An 18703-nucleotide genomic window follows, 5' to 3' on the forward strand; every position below is an offset into this window, starting at 1 on the left:
CCACTCATTATGGGCCATTGTGCCAGCTCTGGTGGGAAATCCCTCCGTCTGCAAGTGGACACAATGGACAATTACGGCTCCTTCAGACCCGGAGGATGTTGTGTCCTGCAGCTGCCGTGCCCGCGCGGCAGCGCTTCCTACAAAAGGCCTTTAAAATTCCCTGATTTCTATGCATGAAATACCTACCTCATGAAATCGTTTGGAAAACAACACAAACGCCTCCAAGTTTTCCGCAAAAAAAAAAACCAACAACAACCCGGGTTTGTTCGAAGAAATAAAAAATATGAAAGGGAAATCCAACCAGCGCCAGGAATTCAATCTTTTCACAAAACCCCAAATAATAAAAAAACTTAAAGTGAGTACCCGAAGTCTGTGTTTGGCTCACAACGTGAATTAAAATACGAACTAACAGCAGCTCGTAACTAACGTAATTATTAAAACTGTGTGTTTGTCACAAGGCTTTGGCCTTGCTGTGGGCAGGGGTCTGTCCGGTCAGAAAGGAACGAAGCTCACGCACCAGGAATTCGGATATTTGGGGAAAAGCCCCACGGTAACCAACGTCGGGCAATGGCCAGGAGAACCCTCCGGAAGCAGCAGCCAAGGCGGCGGTGCCGCGGGGAACGCGGCTGGCGCTGAAGGCAGGTCCCACACGGTGGCACTGTCACCCAGGCCACAGCGCACGGGGCTCCCTCCGCCTCCCCAAAGCCACCATTCCTGCCAGGCCGGCCCGGGAACGAGCCCAAACGCGCCCTTTTAACCCTTCATAACCCTCCAGGCACGAGTGAGGATGCTGCATCCCTCCGGAAACACAAAAATAATAAAAATAAAAATAATTTTTAAAAAGGAGGGGAGAGCTAAATGCACGTGTTCACTATCAAAATAATTCATGAAATGTAAATTAGTCTAATTATGAAAGCGGTTCACATTTTGTAAGCAACTGAAATGTTAATATTGGCTTTTCCTAACTCCAATCTAAATTTAGATAAATAGAAATTTAATTACCCTAATTAACTGAGCTTACATAAAGAAGATTTTGCCGCAGACAACGAGCCCCCAGCCCCTTTAGCACACTCAGCGCTGCGAAAGGCAGAGAAAACCACGGAGAATGCTCAACATCTCCCAAACTGAGATTAAATTATTTGTTCTTGGTATCGTTTGGGAAACCTCCAAGATTTTATTAGTTGCTCTTGTTACAGAAAGATAAAACGTTAAGACATGCTATAAGCTACAACAAAACTGTGAGGGCGGTTCGAACAAGGTGGAAATTCCATGGAAAAGGTGGGGTGACAGGCACCACAGCCATGCTTAGCGTGGGTTTGGGATAATGGGATCCCTTCCTGATGGTCACCAGCTCTAGCCTGGGATGATCACCTCTGTCTTTCATCATCTGACACCGTACTCATGTAGAGAGAAGGTTTTTTTCCTCCTAATTCTACGCTCTGTAAGTCTGGAAGTCGCAGCTGAGAGCGAGTATTTGCTCTGCAAAATTCAGAAGTGTTATTTTGCCCTGAAATTTTGGCACAGAGAAACCCAGCACCCAGAACCAACAGCCAACTCCAATTTTACAGGGATGGAAAGGAAAAAAAACCAAACCCATGAGCTGACTGATTGTTCTGTTCCCAAAGAACCCTCGTGTTCCCTCTGCCATGATGGCACAGCCCACCAGGAAGAGAGCTCAGCAGCCACTCAGGGTTTCCCACTGAAACAACAGCACAAAATACACATGGAGAAAAAGAAATTAAAAAATTAATTTGGGGATGCTGTAGAATCCCGAACTAACTGATAAGATGTTAAAATGGCTTAGAGCAGCGATTATAGTTTACGTACCCACCACTATAAAACACCAAAAATGTGTTTTAATTAGGAAAAGAGATAGGGCAGCTTTGGTTTTGTCATCTGAGGAACAAGCAACATTTCCCATCCAGCCAGCAAGAGCAGCTCATAACCCTTCAAGAACTACTGCCCTGGAGTGGAAATAAAAGCCACTCTCCCCTTGCACATGTAAGCCAAGAAAAACCGCAAACCTTAGAGAGTAAAACAAAGAAGGGGTCACTGAGGGCGAAGGATGTTTCCCCACACACGCACTCCGATGAGAGCTGAGGTACGTGGGCCAATTCTCAACTGCAACGCAGACGTAATTTTAAAGGTAAATTCATTTTCCTTCTGCCCAATAGGAATATAAAGAGCTTGTTGGGTTTTTGCTGCTGTTTTCAAGGATCTGCTACACATTTCAGTGCACTCATTTTTAAAGGTAACCCAATAGGAAGGATGTGCCTCGCAGTTATTCCCTGTGGCAGCTGCACCTCAGGCTACCAACACCACACCACTCAACACATCCAGAGGTTACCAATACAGCCGAAGCTCGTGGAGAATTAAAAACCGGCCTGTCCATACTTGTTTGCTGAAGTTACAACGTTGCCTCAAAAATTGAGAGCAAAAGCTGATAGAAAAATTGGGCACAAACCTCAAGTGTAAGAGCCAGTACACACGGGTTTGTATTATTCCATAATTGCAACCGTACCAAGAAATAACCAGCCATTAGAACAGTTTCTAATTTTTATCTTTTTTTTTTTTTGGTGGCATTACTGAGCCAAAACACTGCAATTATAACATTTAATTTCCGGGTTTTTTTAAATGCAACTAAATGTCTAATCCAACTGTTTTTATGTTACAGTAGCTGTTCACATAAATAGTACAGATATGCACTGCTCTTGACAGGTACACAGTCACAAAAGCAGCTCTCTCGTGTTCAGTTTGCTCTCTGTGTGGTGGGGTCTGTATGAAAAGCATTCTTGATTTCCAAGCATGGTACAATTTTAATTCTTAATGCGTTAGTACAACAGCGCATTGGAAAAGTACTGAGCTCCTACAAAAAAAGCTTTACAATTTTAAAACGGATTTGTTTTTTTTTTGTTTTCCTTTATTTAAACAAGCATAGGCAATTCTTATATTTCCACAACAAGATAAATATCCCAATTACGCTAACAGCTCATCCTACAGCGTGCCATAGTGATGGGGAAAGGGCTAACATTAGTGTTATTTACACAGACATGTCCAATATTAACCCAGGAGGAAAATTAAAAGTATGTTCAAATGTGCAATTAAATTATTTTTTTCAGAGAGTTGGATTTCTTGCAAAAATTCCTCTGTGACTCATGGACACTGAGCTGGGATAACTTCTCAAAGAACTCCTCAGAAGCACAATCTTGAGGACAAACTGTTTATTGGACTGGGATGGCAAGGGCTAGGCAGGAGAAAGAACTGAATACTCTTCACAAAGAAAAAAAAAAAAAAAATTATTTTGAAGTGGGGAGATGTCTTTGGACAAGTGAAATTGAACACCCAAACCGACTAGAACTCGAAAAACCTAATTAAAGAAACTTTCCAATTCCCAAAGCTTGAATCCAGAGAAAATGCTTCAACGAGGGAAGATTCACTCCGAGTCATTACTATACATTGAGGTACCACTCAAAAAGTGGCCATAAAGGAAGTGACTTCTTTGCCCATCACTATCACACCAGCTGCCCGGCCATCGACTCAGCTCTCCTTTAGACAACGCTCTCTCTGTTCCCAGAAGCTAAGACTGCTCTGCGGCAGATGGGGCAGGTGGAGTTCTCCGACAGCCAGCGGTCGATGCAGTGCACGTGGTACTCGTGCGAGCACGGCAGCTTGCGGAGCTTGTTGCCCTCCGTGTACTCTGTGATGCACACGCTGCAGGTTTTCAGAGCGTCGCTCTCACCGAAATTCCTCATGGCTAGGTTGTCGATTTGTTCTTTGGTGAGTCCTCGCGGCTGGTCGTCGTCATCTTCGTTGAGTAGGAAAAACTGTGCAAGGCTAAGGAACGGTAGAGAACTGCTTTCTTCAAAAGTGACCGATCCCCTCATATTCCGGCCTTCCCGCCTGGCACCAGATGTTGAACTAGCCTCGTGCCCACCCTCGTACACCTCCCCTGAGCTAACATCTGCATTCTCACCGCCCGAGGTGCCCCCGCCTCCGCTCTGCGGCTCGGAGCTCTCCGCGTTCTGACTGGGAGCCGGCGCACCGGGATCTGCATCGCTATCGCTGTACATGAAATAGCTGAGCTCGCCGAAGCCCGTCATGATCTGCCTCAGCATGGTCTGGATGGCGACTGACGTGGTCTCGCTCAGGCCCGTGTTTAAGATCCTCCGGATGGGAATCCTGATGGTGCTGACGTAAGTTCTCACTCCGGCCCGCTCGGAGCGGGAGAAGGTGCGCCGGAAGCCTCCGCGCTCGCTCTCGTAGGTGACCGTGTTGTTGGGGGTCTGGGAGCGGGAGCGGGTCCTGTTGGCTATGCTGTCCCGCTGCCGGTACTCGCCCGGGCGAACTCTTCTCACCTGCAGGTCAAGCACTATGGTGGGAGGCCTCTGCCCAGGAGCCGTGGACTCGCTGGCGCCAGTGCTTTCCGAAGAACCTGCCGCTTGAGGAGCGGGCCTCGTTTCAGCGGGGGAAAACAGAACTGCATTTTCACTTGGCACCTCAGTCCCCACCGTGTGCTGCCTTAACGTCACGTGCTGCCTGGTTCTAGAGCTGCCCTCAGCCTCGCTCGCTGAGGACTGGTCAAGTGTTTGAGATGATGTGTTGTGATGAGACCTACGAGGGGCCTCACTCACTGCATTAATAGGTGACCTACTTCTATCAGTCCTAGCCCGCGTCCGCCGCTGCTCTGGACTCCTGCTCCTGGCTCTCCTCTGCCCTCTAGGAGGGGAAGCCTCCTCAGCCGTCAGCTCCTCCGCACTGCTCCTTTCTGATCCAGGCTGCCTTACAGATGGTGATTCAGACCTTGGAATTTCAGAGTCACTTTGGCTGTTTTCCAAATCCTCCCCATTGGAAGGCTCTACAGATGGCTCATTCTCAGTTTCTGGATTCGTGTTCCCATTATTACGGTTGACATTTATTTCCAAACTGAATCTGAAGTCTCCGCTATTCGGGTTAGTCCGGCTCACTGCTCTCCAGGACTGGTTTCCTCGCTGCCCACTTCGTGTCGTATTTCCCGTCTGTCGGACTGAATTAAGCCAGTCTATTATAGAATCTCCATTTGAAACATCTTCTGCGGACTCTGCACCTGTGAAAAAGACAGGGAACTACCAAAATTAGAGTACTGAGCTAATTTTGGAACCATCTTTTCCAAGAACATAATTACTTAGCTTAACAAGTGACAATTTAGAAGTGCTGAATCCTACCAAGTGCTACTGTGGTTTCACAGGCAGTGTGACAATTTTGTAACTACCAGAGCTCTTCTAAGGGAGCAGGAGTGGACATTGCTCTAATATGGACAGATAGGCTGCAGCCATCACAGAGCAAACAAGTAATCAAAAGAACACGCATTTTCTATCATAAGTAAATGGAAAGTCACATGTCAGGTGTCATACCGCATCAATATTCTGTGTTTTCCTTTCCAAACAATTAAGTGATCTATCGACCGTGAAACAGAGAATTAAGTTTGTCCTAAGCTTTAACCTGCAGAGCTTTATAGCAAATCTGTCTCACTGAAGAATGAACCCCAGTGGTCAGCTCTGAGCATCCCCCACCAATCTCTACAGAAGGGTGACTACAAAAACAATGCAGCATCTTTGGAAGGGAAGAATGGTGAATTAAAAAAGAGGGATCGCCAAAACGCATCCCAGAAGGGAGCAGAAAGAAAGGCAATCTCAAAAAAAACGAAATCAAAAAGAGAAATAAACCTAAACGAAACTTTATTTTGATAGAAGTAAGAGATGCGTTATGAACGAAATCTGTCCCGAACTGACCTCTGCAGCAGATACCAGACATAAGGTTCACTGAGTTTTGAAACAAAGCTCACCTTGCACCTGCCTAGGCTTAACTTGTTCCACTCCTGCACTCAAGTTAAGGTCCGTACGGGGTGCTAAAGTTAAGAGTTTTCACAAATACTGTATATACCTCTATTCTCATCACTGTTTTGCTGTGGCGGACCTTCTTTAACTTGGTGTAGCCTTCTCAGCAACTCTTCTTCAGTAATTTCACCTTAGAAAATAAGCAAAATTTTCCAAAAATATTTCCAAATCATATATGTATGGCAAGCATTAACAAAAGCTTCTAAAGAAGGTACAAGCCACTGCTCTGCTTGCGTTCTGTCTGATTAAATCCTGCCAAAATGGCACTGCCAAGCACGTTGCTAAGGGGAAGTTCAGACGCTTTAGCACTGTTGTCCCAAGTAAGTTTTCCTGAAGCTGAAATACCCAACATTTCCAGCCTATTCAAGAGAGATGTGCTCTCTGGTTCTGTAACCTCTACAAATGAGCAGCAATTTTTGTCATCCTACACCCATTTGAGTGTTCAGAGTGAAATATCTGAGGTTAACACTTCCACAAGAAGAAAAAGGTTTAAAATTACTTAAATCATGGTTTGAATTAGGTATCAACGTATAAAGAGGAAATTTAACAAGTTGATTGAGAGCTGACATCAAAATGCCCATGCAGAATCTCATACCAGACTACTTACCCCGGTTAGAAACTCCTAACCTCACCAGCACAAAATCTGCACACAGATGCTTAAAGGAGATTTTGTTGTCCATCTAAGGGTTCATAACTGGAACTGGGTCAAATCTGGGAGTTTCTGCCAAGCTGTGCAAACACCAGACTTTTGTATCTGATGAATCCACGCCATCCTACATCTCCACAAGTCAAGGGACCACTTGAATTTAACCATGCACAAATTAGCAAGAAGCTACTTCCTACCACAGAACAGGGCTGCAGCACACAGTTGGGTGAAAGGGCTTCAGGAGAAGAGAAAATGACACAAATTGCCTACAAGCAACTCTAGCAGGATGGACACAGGCAAGCATTACCTACCTGGTGTTCCTAGCAAATTGTTATCTCTCATAAGCCTGTAGTCCTCCTCACTCAGGTTGTTCACAAACTGATAAAAAGCTTCTTCTCGATCTAACCGATCCAGCTGGCTCTGACGTTGGGCTTCTGACTGATCAATACTTCCTTTATCACTAGAATCTGAGCTTTCCATCTTGATGAGTAGAAGAGTATCTAGAAGAGGAGAGAACAAAGCCTTCATCGAGAGCAGTGAAATACAGCGTGGAATTCAGGCACGTTTGCGATGCAGAGTGAAGTACAGGTTAAAGCAGTTCGCTAATGAAGCTTCAGTTAGGAGCAGGTTCACCAACACAGGGATCAAAAACAAAGCATGAACCTCCTCAAGAAGTAGAAACAAAACCGATGCCCATCATTGCCAAATGCTCAACAAAGCAGCAAGTCGAACACAGAATATAATCTGCCATAAGCCTTAGCCCATCTTTGCATCCACATAGTAGGTGACCATGATTATCTGCTTTTTGCATAAAATATTCCTAATATCACAACTGCCTCTCCAAGCAGCCTTACAGAAATTCTGTAGAAAGCATAAGCCATCCTTGATCACGCTCTCTGAGCACAGGATTATACGTTCCTTGCTTTTTCCTGCCTGCTACAGAAACACCCTCTTCACCATACAAGTGAATTTTAACAGAATGAAGTGGTTATGAAGAACTCAAATAAAGAAGATGCTGTGGAACCCTATGCACAAAAAAGGGAAAGGTTCTCATTCCCTCAAAAAACAAGAGTTTGTAAAATTAACTTTACAGTTTTACATCAAGAGAGGAATTTGCTTTCAAGTTTCAGCTTTTACTGCACTACTGATGTTGATGAGCAAATTTCCAAGACAAAACTCCAGCATATACCAAGTACATCACTGCTTTAAAGAGCTGTCTTCCAGGCTGCATATTTTTAAATATAACCTTCTCATATTGTTTTTCATTTGGATGAAATACTCGACAATGTCTCTCTTTCAAGGAAAACAATCGATGAATGCCGTGTCTGTATCTGATAAATATTATAAGGAACACATGCAAATGCAGGAGACATTCTGGCACTGGCTGTGCCATTCAAATACATCAAATGAAGATAAAATAACCACTTTCCTTGATCACTCTGCCTCACTATTTGCAGCACCAAGAATTTTCCTGTACAACTGGTAGAATCTAGTTACTCAGAGAGGTGATTAAGAAGCTAATCCTCTGCATGCTAAAAAGCTCTGCAATAACATTCCCCATCAGAAAACATTCCTTTCATTTAAACCATACTTCATGTGACACAGAAATACTGGAAGAATAAAGCTTTTCTGCATCTCACTGGAAAATTTCCAACACTTAGACATCTGTCTAGTGCAAAAAGCATCTTTTTTTGGTTTGTCAGCACAGCTGTCAAGTCAAGACTGCCCACAGTTTACATTAGTGCTTCTCCAGAAGAGCAGCACTGCACGATCTCCACAGGCACTTTATTTCAGCTGCTACAATGAAAATTAAAGTGCACCAACAACCTCGGTGTGTAGCACCAGAAAAATTCCACAGGAGAGGACATCCCGTTACTGCAGACTTGCAAATTATGAAACTGCTGTTCTGACCCTCTTTGTCTTCAGTTCTGATGCAGCAGAACTTTAATTTTAAGTTCATTATGTTAACTTATTGCCACTCGGTGCTACTGGTGCTGTTTGGTTCTTTGAAGTCCTGCCATTTTACCAATTACACCCTTTTTTTCACGAATCAGGAAGCAGCAGCAATTACCAGGGTCACTCCTGAGTCAGATGGGAGCCTATCAGCTTTCTGTGCATTTCTAAATCCCCGGTGCAATCCAAAGACTGCAGACTGGCATGTGACGCGTTGTGTTCTGTGACGTGTAAACACAGATAAATGACCCCATTCACGGGACAGTTGAGCAATAGTTTCTGCAGGTGTGTTCAGCTCTGACCGGGCTCACTTAGGAAATCTCTGTGCCCTACACATGCCAGACACGTATTTCTAATGAGAACACAGCTTCCATCAACTTTTTACAAGCTTTCTGAAGCAGAATTATTACTCCAAGTAGCATTACTTAAAGACATGCTGGAGAAGGTACTTTTAAAAGCAGCTCCCACTGGTTCTGGTAATATCTGAAGTCTCAAGTAGAATAAGAGACTTGCATCCAAACTAAAACCTTAAAAGATCCATCAGTTCTTTGGGAATATACATCAAACTCTAAGCAGCATTCCCTTTTTTTTGCAGTAACAATGACACAAAGTCAACAATGAGAAAATAAAGACAAGTAACAAGGAGCAGCACTAAGCTTTGTAAAATATTTTACCGCGAATGACTGCCATGGGATTTATTGACCTGGAAACACATGGAATGTCTTCAGAAAATGACAATATTAACATCTTTGTAAGCACTAGACTAATTCTTCAACAGCTTTTAAAAAAGAAAGATGCACTACGCAAACAAAACCTATCATTTGTTTACTACTTATTTACTACTTTCCTTTTAACTGAAATTTCCAGTGTTTGCAGGCACCTTGGCTATCTAATGCCTATGTGATTCAAAGATATATGCCTATTCCATTTCAGAAAATGAAGGGGCACCGTTCTTGGTCAGAGAAAAAAGGAGAGTCAAAACAAGTCAAACCTCCTTTTTACCAACAGGCTGACACACAGTTCACTAGGTGATTCTTTAGGAAATGTTTGGAATAAGTCAGTACTACTTATTAAAAGGAGGGTTTGCTCCTCTTTTCTTCTCCATCAGCTCCTATCCTCCCTTTTAACCATAAAATCAGCTAATGGTTAAGGCTGAATAGAGTTTACTGCTAAGAAAAAAGCCTCAGAGGTAGGATCTCGAATGAAGAATTTAATGTACATGAGGACTATCTCTGCTAGTGACAAACTGCTGTATTTCCTACTGCAAGCTACTAACAGGTTACACCAGTCCCCCATATCCTCATTTCAGGATCCCAGAAATGCTGTGAATCTCTATGGGATGTTTACACTGATGGAAATGCAGATGGCACAGAAACACAGCAACAACACGTTCTCCCTACCTGACTGCTGACAGCAAATGCGATGATAACTCTTCAAACCACAGCTCTGATATTAAAACCAGCAAATGAAAAACAGGGTTTCTACCCCAAGGCTGCTGCTGCTTTCTATCTCCTCCCTGTGCACTCAGCTCATTGTGCACATTGTCCAACATAAGCCTCACCTCCCAGCCTGCTGCAGAGCTCTCCACGGCCAGACTGAACTTACTGGAATGTTTACGCTGCTCCTGCCTCAGCATAGCTCCATAGAGCCCATCTGGCTGGACAGCAGGATTTCCACGGCGCTGCACAGAGAGGCAGAAACAACTTGAAAATCTGCCCCTGGGGATGCTGCTCTCAGCTCACACCCTGCAGACAATCAAGACTGGCTGAAGGAAGCTAGTAATACAGGGAAGCCTGATGAAGGAAAACCAACAGGTGTACTATTAGCTTACAACAAAATAACCAACATTTGGTTATCTAATAAGCAGGTACAGTTCAACTCTGCTTTTCTTTCTTCTAGTGTAAGGCTTTGTACTTATCCAAGCTAAAAGATTCAGAATTTCCTCCTGTAGTGTCCTTCCTTGTCAGCACTGAGTTGACACAGGGTGGGGAAGGTCACAATGACGAGCAGGAAGTTCAGATCTGCTGTTTATTGCAAACTTCAGCTGAGATACCCAGATATGAAAATCTCTTCATGGGGAAGTGAGGGGGTGACCACATAAAGACTGCACAAAGCAGAGAATCAGAGATAGGATAAACAATTTTCTCCTTTAACAAAAAAAAAGAAAACCAAAACCTTCAGCAGCTGAATATCCTGACAGAGTAACTACAGTGAATTCTTAATTGGTGTTCCCATCCTGCCACAAATCAGAAAAGTACCTTCCCTGCAGTTACGCTTCAACAACCTCAGAGATTTCTGAGCACAAATGACTGCCTGTCTCCCCACTGCTGCTCCAGACTGCAGTAAGCCCACAAAAGCTATTGTTTGTTACACTCTTTTATTCAAGAGGAAGTAATACTAAGTTTTTTTTGGATAGGGACGATTTAAGACTACTGGATATTCCCTCAATAGTGCAAAGTTATCATTCTTACTGCGTAAGAAATATTTTGTTTTCATGCCAGGTTGTGTGTAAACTAAATCCAGTCAGGAATGTGCTACTGCCTTCAATCTATTGGGACAGCATGCAGGGATAACATATGTGTGTCACCCAGTTACCTTCAACACTAACACAGCCTATCTCCACACTGCAGAGCACTTGTGGACTACAGGATTCTTCCCAGAGAAAGTACTAATGGACCATAATGCACAGTAATAAACCCCTAGTTCTTCCTCCTTCAGTAATGTGCAGTATCTCCTGACATTAGTTATCTGTATGGAACACCAAGACACTACCGTAGCCAGCATTCCTGTGGGTTTTTTTTGTATTTAAAAGAAATCCCATAAAACATTAGAACTCTCATTAAATCAGCTAGGGAGAACTTAGAAAATCTGACAAAGCCTGAAATCACTCACTGTCAGGGTTAAATGAAAGAGCGATTACCTTAAAATTAAAATCTTCATTAGATTCATGGGGCAAGCCTCAAATTTTAACAGGACAAGGCATGGAATTTAATTAAACTGAAAAAAAACCAACTCAGCTGATGAGTCAGGTGTGCAGCAGAACTCCCCCATGTCAGTGTTACCGGTATTTCAACCTCACCTGAGAATCTCTCGTGCCCTGTATGGCAGGAATGTTTCCTGAGTTACCTCACGTCCCAGCAACACAGTTAATACCTCTGGATAAACAAAAAAGTGGATGGCAGTGTGGGTGTTCCAGAGATGTCCTCAGCAGAAGGCCAGCTTCTCATTTATGATTCATACCCTCATCTTAATAAGCTACTTCAACCGGTAGAGCACCTTGCTTACTTGCAGTCTGCAGAGCTGATCAAACCCTTGGACTAAAGGAGTGACTGGATGGAAGCCAGACACACTGGTTTGTTTGCTTTGGGTTGTTAGAGGCTATTTTCCCTGCCCAGCTTGCAGTGAACATGCCTCAAAGACACTCCAGCTCAAGAGAAGCACAGCACAGCTGCGTGTCCAAGCGCTTTCCACGAACTGTGACTTCAGCAGCCCTGACGTGCCATGGCAGCACGGCCCCAGCCAGCCCTCGCTCCAATTCCGTGTCTCAAATGACACAGGAACAGCAGCTAGAACAGGCAGTCCTCTTACCCCGGCTCCTTCAAGCACAAACAAAACCCACTTCACACACAGCACTCATCCAACCCACTTCATTTTCCTAGAAGAATTCAGAGTTTAAGAACAGTTTCCATGCCAGTCAGTATCCAATTTCTCAATACTCAAAACTAGCTGGAAATAAGACATAAGAGAAACTACATTTTCATCGTAAATATTTCATCACTCAAATCTGCAAGCTCAAAAGCAGAAGCAAAATCTTTCCGTGAATCCCATCATTAAAGGAAAAAGACACCCTAAGACTGAAATGAAAGTTATCTATTTGCATTATACAGGGAGCTTCATTATGTCAAGTTTATTTGGCTTTCTCTTTTCGTGCAGGTGCACAAGTTTCCTTCTGTGATCACATTGAAGGCTTTGACACTACAGCTCCAACACACTCATCTCCATCTCAGAAACAGTAAAAAGGAACAAACTTTTCTAGTTTTCAAAATGCCATCATGAATTTTGGGATCTTCCCCTGTTATTCTGATTTTTTTTTATTTCCACCGGGATGAATAGCAGATTGAGGTTCTTACCAGATTTTTAATAAACCTACCACAAGTTTTAAAATCAAGAACTCCGTATGTCCTCTTTAACTCAAAAATTATCATGAAACATGCACCGCTCGTGGAAAGCTGGAAGGAAGTTTTGTGTTCTGTGGAAGTGTTCTATGAAAAGTGCTGTAAAATTTAAATGCCACTTTAACGAGGAGTGTTAAACATCAATTCAGCTTTTTCACCACCCCAATGTGTTTCAAAGCAAAGGCCCTCAAACAAGATGTCATTCTGAACATACATTTCAAACAATAGAAAACAAATGAATACTTTTGCAGAAGAGAGGCAGAAAGTTCCACAGAATAAAAAAAACCCAATAAACCAGAGAGGAAAAATACTTCAGCTGAACCAACTGTTGAGATAAAGAAGAGAAATTCTAACAACTCCTGATAAGTCAGAAAGAAGTGAGGAAATCAGGGCAGAGCTTAGCAATTCCAGAACACTGAGAGCATGTGGAACCAAGATGGAGCTCTGAAAATAAAATGTGGTAACAACTGCCAAAATGCCGGGCTTTGCCTTTTATCATCTGCACTTACTAAAATAACACTTTTCACATACAAGTAGAAAATAAAATGAAGATAACACTGCATTTGCCATCAAATTCATACAGCACAGAAGAGAAAGCTTGGTGTGTATGAGGTGCAGCAAGTTTCCAGCACTGCAGGCTCATGAAATGACGCCCTTTTTACCCAGAAATGAGCTTCCTGCTGGGTCAGCAGCAGAAGGACCACTCTGAACTCAAAAGAAGCTGCACACAAGTAACCAGTGCTGACCCTGAGAGGCAGCACTAGAACAGGACTGATGTCCAAGGACAAGTAGTTTTGACTCCTGAAGAAACACAAGCTGTGGTTAGTGAAAGCACTAAGCCGATCAACACTCACTGACTTTCAACTAAAAAAGAAAAACCCAGTTTAAATTCACTGCTGAATCTTGCTGTCTCCACACAACTGCTGCTACTGCAGGCACTGCTAACAGTAAAAGGGCAACAACCAGAGAATCACTGCAACCACAATCCACAGAGGAATTCCAATATGTGCGTTCCGATTCTTGTTGATATCTGGTGTCCAACAAACACAGAGGTGGGAAATAAAATGAAAGCAAATTTATTTGAATTTAAATAGGCATCTGTGCCACGAGAATTCCATTACTGATGCCATCCCAAGGCAGGGAAACTCCAGCATTTTAACAGGACTACGTGCACATACACCTTGCACATCGAGACCCAGAGTGCTCTGAGCACAAGATGATTTTAAATTACTGAACTAAGATAAAATGTGTGCTGGCTTTTCCAACGTTCCATAATCATCAGGTGGTTTTATGAGGATCCAGCCCTGCACACCTCCCTGAGTCAAAAGCTGAGGCTCAACACTGCGCAGCAGCCAAAAGCTCCTAACAAGTACCTCATTAATACAAACCTGAGCAGTCTGAAGGAGATGCAGGCTTGTGTTTATGATCTTACCTGCAGCCAGAGCCTGTGCAAAGGCAAACCAGTCCCTGGGATGCCCCTGGCTATCCCTACTCAGCACACTAAGCTCCTGACTAAGTTACGACACTGCTAAGCTCTTTACAAGTTTTGGGTTTGAGAAGAACAAGACTCTCATAAAGTATCTTGAAGATGGAAACGTTCACATTTGGTTTTATCCCTTCACGAATAATTTTTGCAAGCTCAGCAGCTGATAAATTTTCACCAAGACTGAGATTTAACCACAAAACCTTGGATAAACACCCAATAATCATGTCTGGATTCAAGTGCTTCAACACATGGAAACTGAAGTTCACTTAAAAAAAAAAGAACTGAGGACACTCCAGTAATGAGTTAAGCTACATTAGGCTGGACTTAAAAGCAATCTTTAGACTCAAGTATATGGAGTCATAATGTTATGTTACATTAGCTATGGTTGTTTAAAAAAAGTACTGCACTCCACTGCAACTGGAATCATTCTACTAGGATCAAGGGATTTATTTTGATATATTCTCACAGGGAAGAGGAATAAAGGAACAAGCAAAGCAGGTATACTGATACAGAGGTGTTATGAAAATATTTCCATCTAAGGATCACCCTATCCATTCCTCTAAAAAAACTCAGATACACATACTGGAGACAATACACTTGCAACACTCTTGTCCAGGAATTCAGTAATATGGAAAATAAATATGATGCAGATGGCAACCACTACAGGCTTGAAAAATAGTGGTGTGTGGTTATTTCAGCGACAAACATTTACCCAGTCAGAGCTGCTGATGAAGGGAACACTGCAGTTATTGTGTCTTAGTGGTCTAACATAACAAGAAACCCTCAATTTTATAATGTGTGGTGTGTTTTCCCTTCCCAGGACATAATTCTAAGCTATCATTATTTTAATTCCAAAATGGTAAACCTGTAGAGGGAACAGAGTCACTTTAAGTGCTGGGTGACCACTGTAACAAAACTAAATATCTGACCCTCAATTAAGATAATTAACTGCCCAAGAAGCAGCCAACTGTTTATTTGTTTTAGAAAGACTTGACAAGTCGCTGCAATTAAAATTCAGGGACAAATGAGTGTCAGAAGTTTGTTTGAATATTTGACAATTATTTTCAAGTTGAAATTACCCAATACTACCAATATGGAGAGGAAAATAAACGTGATGTGTGATTACACTATTGGGTATTATCAAGTTTGTATTCTTGTTTAGGAGCTTTGCTGTATCGAGGCTCCACCTTCCCAAGGAACAGCAAAATAATACTATTATTTTAAAAATTCAGGTTTTTTTGCTCTGAAACCACTTCTCAGGCTTCTACTGCACAGTAAAGTAAAGACGCAGAACAAATCTTATAAAAAAACCTTAACTGTCACTATATAGATATTTATATATATACACACACACATATATATACATATACACTCTGTTATACACAACCTGATATTGCTCCTCAATCAAAGCAGATCACTCAAGATAAACACATACATCCAGCTGGACTTGACAGGGGTTTTGACACAGAGAAACAGAAACCTTAAATGCCAAGAAACGGCATTAAAAGGGGCAGGGAAAAACTTGGACAGGAAGCTAAGGTGACAGAGCAAGGATGACGTGATTAATCGCGGAGAAACTCAGCACAGGAATAGCAAACACTACAGGTCTGAACAGGTCACAAGATGATCCAAAGCCTCACACAGCAGGATAGGAAGAGTTGTCCTTCCCTGTCTTCCACAACAAGGCTTCTTGCCTCAACTCACGGGAAGCACGGCCTGAAAATACAGCCCTGAAAAGCTACGATCCCTTCAGGCACTGAACTGTGGACGAGGCCCAGGCTAGCAGCTATAACCCTCTCCCTCCCTCCACCCCTCCCAAAAGGAGCTTGTTCCAATTCCTCCCCCAGCCCAGCCGGACACCCGGAGGGTGCCAGGCCCGCCTGCCCTCCCCGGGGGCAGCGCAAACCCAGCTCCAGTCCCTAGAGGAGGATCGGGGTCGCGGCGAGAGGCCCCGCCAGGAGAATCCCCGGGGTGACGGAGCGCGGCCCATCCGGGCACACCCGCGCTCGGACCGCCATCACCCACCCCCGCTCCCTCACGGCATCGCGGATGGAGCCTCCCGTGCCCCGCCGAGCCGCCCCGCCGGCCCCGAGCGGGGACTGAGGGGCCCCGCGCCCGCCCCGGGCGGAGGCCGCCGCCGCCTCCCCCGGGCCCGGGCCTCTCCCTTCCCCGGGCCATTTTGAGAGCCCGCCCCCGCCCCGGCGCTCACCGCTCACCGCCCGCCGCCGCCGCCGCCCGCCCGGCTGTGGGTGCGCCGCTGCCCGCGCCGCTCGGGGCTGGGTGCCGGCTGTCCGCGCTTCGCCCGTGCCGCTCCGCCGCCGCGCCGCCTCCTGCCCGCTCAGGCGGCCATTTTCTGCTCCATTGTTACCAAGGAACTGGGGGCCGGAAGCGGCCGCCGGCAGCCGGAAGTGGAGGCGCGCGCGGCCCCGCGCAGGCGCGGCCCGGGAGGGCAGCCCCGCCCAGCGCGCGCGGCCCCGGCCCTCAGGGGCCGCCGCCATTTTGGCGCGGGGCAAAGGCTGAGGGTGGGGCAGGGTGGGAGTGTGGCTGCTCCTCAGCTCGCCGCCCTCAGGGAATGTGGACGGCCCCGGGGGGTCAGCGGTGCCCGCCTGTGGTATGGCGCAGCGGGAGGGTCCGTGTCGCCGCGGTCTCCTAAGTGTGAGGTCGCTTTTTGTCACCTCAGGCAGAGGTGGTTCGGTGCAAGGCCCATGGTGGCCAACAGTCAAAAAAACCACAAATAAATATTGTCAGTACTGGCGTCTGTCGGTGAGGATGTTCACCTTCCTCTCCCTTCTAACCATGGACATTCCTTCCCCTCTAAACATGGGCATTCCTTTCCCTCCAAGCTTTAATTCCTCTACCTCTAACCATGGACATTCCTTCCCCTCTAGCTATGGCAGGGTTTCCCTCCTCACATGGCGATTACTACATACAGTTGGCATGCCCTATGAAAACTAAGATTCTCCTGTTTTCCGACGTGAGCCTTCATTAATTGAATGCCAGACTTCCCATGTTATGTAGGGTTAAGCACTTCCGCAGTTCTCCCCCTCACTGATGAAATTATCAAGGGCAGCTGAGTTTTCAAAGATCCCATTTTAATGCCCAAAATGTCATATCTTGCGAAGGTCTTGCAAGGAAGTAATCTTCATGATATCCAATACCTAGCGAAAAAACATATTCCTGAGGATTTACACCATTTCAGGAAGCCCATGAGACATCTTTGTTTTTCCTTTTGGTGTTTTATTATAAAAATAGCACTGTCAAGTTGAGGGGGGTGCTGCATTTAAGGTTGTAGAAATTGTTGAGTTTCTACTCAACAATACATGCCCAACTTCTAGTGTAAATGAAGTGTTTTTATAGATTCACACTTGAAATTTCTCCCGTCAGACTTGAGAACTCAAAGGCAAGCAACAGTGTTTGGATGAGAAAACAGGGCAGGGATGAGTACAGGGCGTATTTCTCATCAGTTTTACTTGCCACAGCCTGTGACCAGGAAAGGAGGATGCCAAAATCCTTAGTAATGGGGAGCAGGAAGGAGTCCCACTTTCATCTGGAGCAGGTGTAAGTTCCCAACTATATTTTTGTTCAAATAACCAGTGCGTGAAGCAACTGAGTTCATTACAGCTGCAGGACAGGTGATACTTGATACGCCACATAGGTGGAGTGATGGAGAGGTGATACCTAAGGCAGCATAAAACTTGCTTGCAGAATGTTCACCTTTTATGTTTTTAAAAGTAAATTGGGGTTGGGAGAGTGAGTTTAGATCAGACCAGTCCTTTGCATCATTGCTGAAGTTACAGTTATATTTACTGCAGGGTCAAACCATAAACGAACAGCTCCACTTTGACTGCTAAATGTGAGTAAAATTAAAAACAAAAACCTATGAAGAGTAATGTCACAAAACGATTTTGTTGTTCTAATGCACCAAAATATTTGTCATTGGGAAAAGTTGTCTTGCTCCTGACCCATAACAAATGGATGTTTATGTAGGCAATGCTCCAACCCCTAAAAATTCTAGTGGCTGGAGAAACTGTATCCCCCAAACAGAGACCCCGTGGCTGAGCGTGTGGGCACTCCTTCATATTTGACAGGCACCTTTGAAGCTGGCAAAAAATCCATTCCACTGTCAAATGTGGATAATTCAGGGAGCAGGTGATGGGCACACAATTGATCCAGTTTATCGTGGGAAGCCTTGTGCCCACGATTGATAAGGCAGCCGCCAGTGCTGCTGAGTATCGGCAATTAGCACAGCAGCAGGACATTCCTCAGTGTCACCTCAAAGGAAATCGGGGGCGAGGGGACTGATCATCCATGAAAGTGAATCCTGCCTTTTCTCCCCACCTTTTCTGGATGCCAGGCAAGGTCAGAGCAGGATAAACGTAGCTTTGTTTAGACACCAGTAACCTAAGCAGCAAAATATTAGGGATTATTGAGCAAACAGGAGGTGGAGCATATTCCATTTGGATAGAGGGATAAGATTGATGGTTTATGCTCCTGGAACAGCCTCCCGACGTCTGACACATCATTTTGTCTGTCTCTTTCCCCCTCAACAAAATACATTTACTTGATTAAC

At 44.6% G+C, this 18703-nt stretch overlaps 1 protein-coding gene across 5 annotated transcripts; it reads right to left on the minus strand.

Annotated features, from left to right (window-relative positions):
* Window positions 1-3206: 3206 nt before the first annotated feature.
* On the minus strand, window positions 3207-16397 carry RLIM (ring finger protein, LIM domain interacting). Of its 5 annotated transcripts, none has more exons than XM_040084058.1 (4): window positions 16343-16397; window positions 6831-7019; window positions 5920-6003; window positions 3207-5083 (listed from the first exon to the last, which is right to left on the minus strand). In XM_040084058.1, exons 2-4 carry the CDS (start codon window positions 6997-6999, stop codon window positions 3549-3551), a joined length of 1788 nt encoding a protein of 595 aa, XP_039939992.1. In that variant the 5' UTR covers window positions 7000-7019; window positions 16343-16397; the 3' UTR covers window positions 3207-3548. The 5 variants fall into 5 exon arrangements, with proteins under 5 accessions (XP_039939992.1, XP_039939994.1, XP_039939995.1 ...); XM_040084060.2 differs by having other exon boundaries at window positions 16350-16386; XM_040084061.2 differs by lacking the exon at window positions 16343-16397 and adding an exon at window positions 15774-15793.
* Between the last annotated feature and the right edge of the window lie 2306 nt (window positions 16398-18703).

Source organism: Hirundo rustica, chromosome 21 (genome assembly GCF_015227805.2).
Source record: "Hirundo rustica isolate bHirRus1 chromosome 21, bHirRus1.pri.v3, whole genome shotgun sequence".
Lineage (NCBI taxonomy): Eukaryota > Metazoa > Chordata > Aves > Passeriformes > Hirundinidae > Hirundo > Hirundo rustica.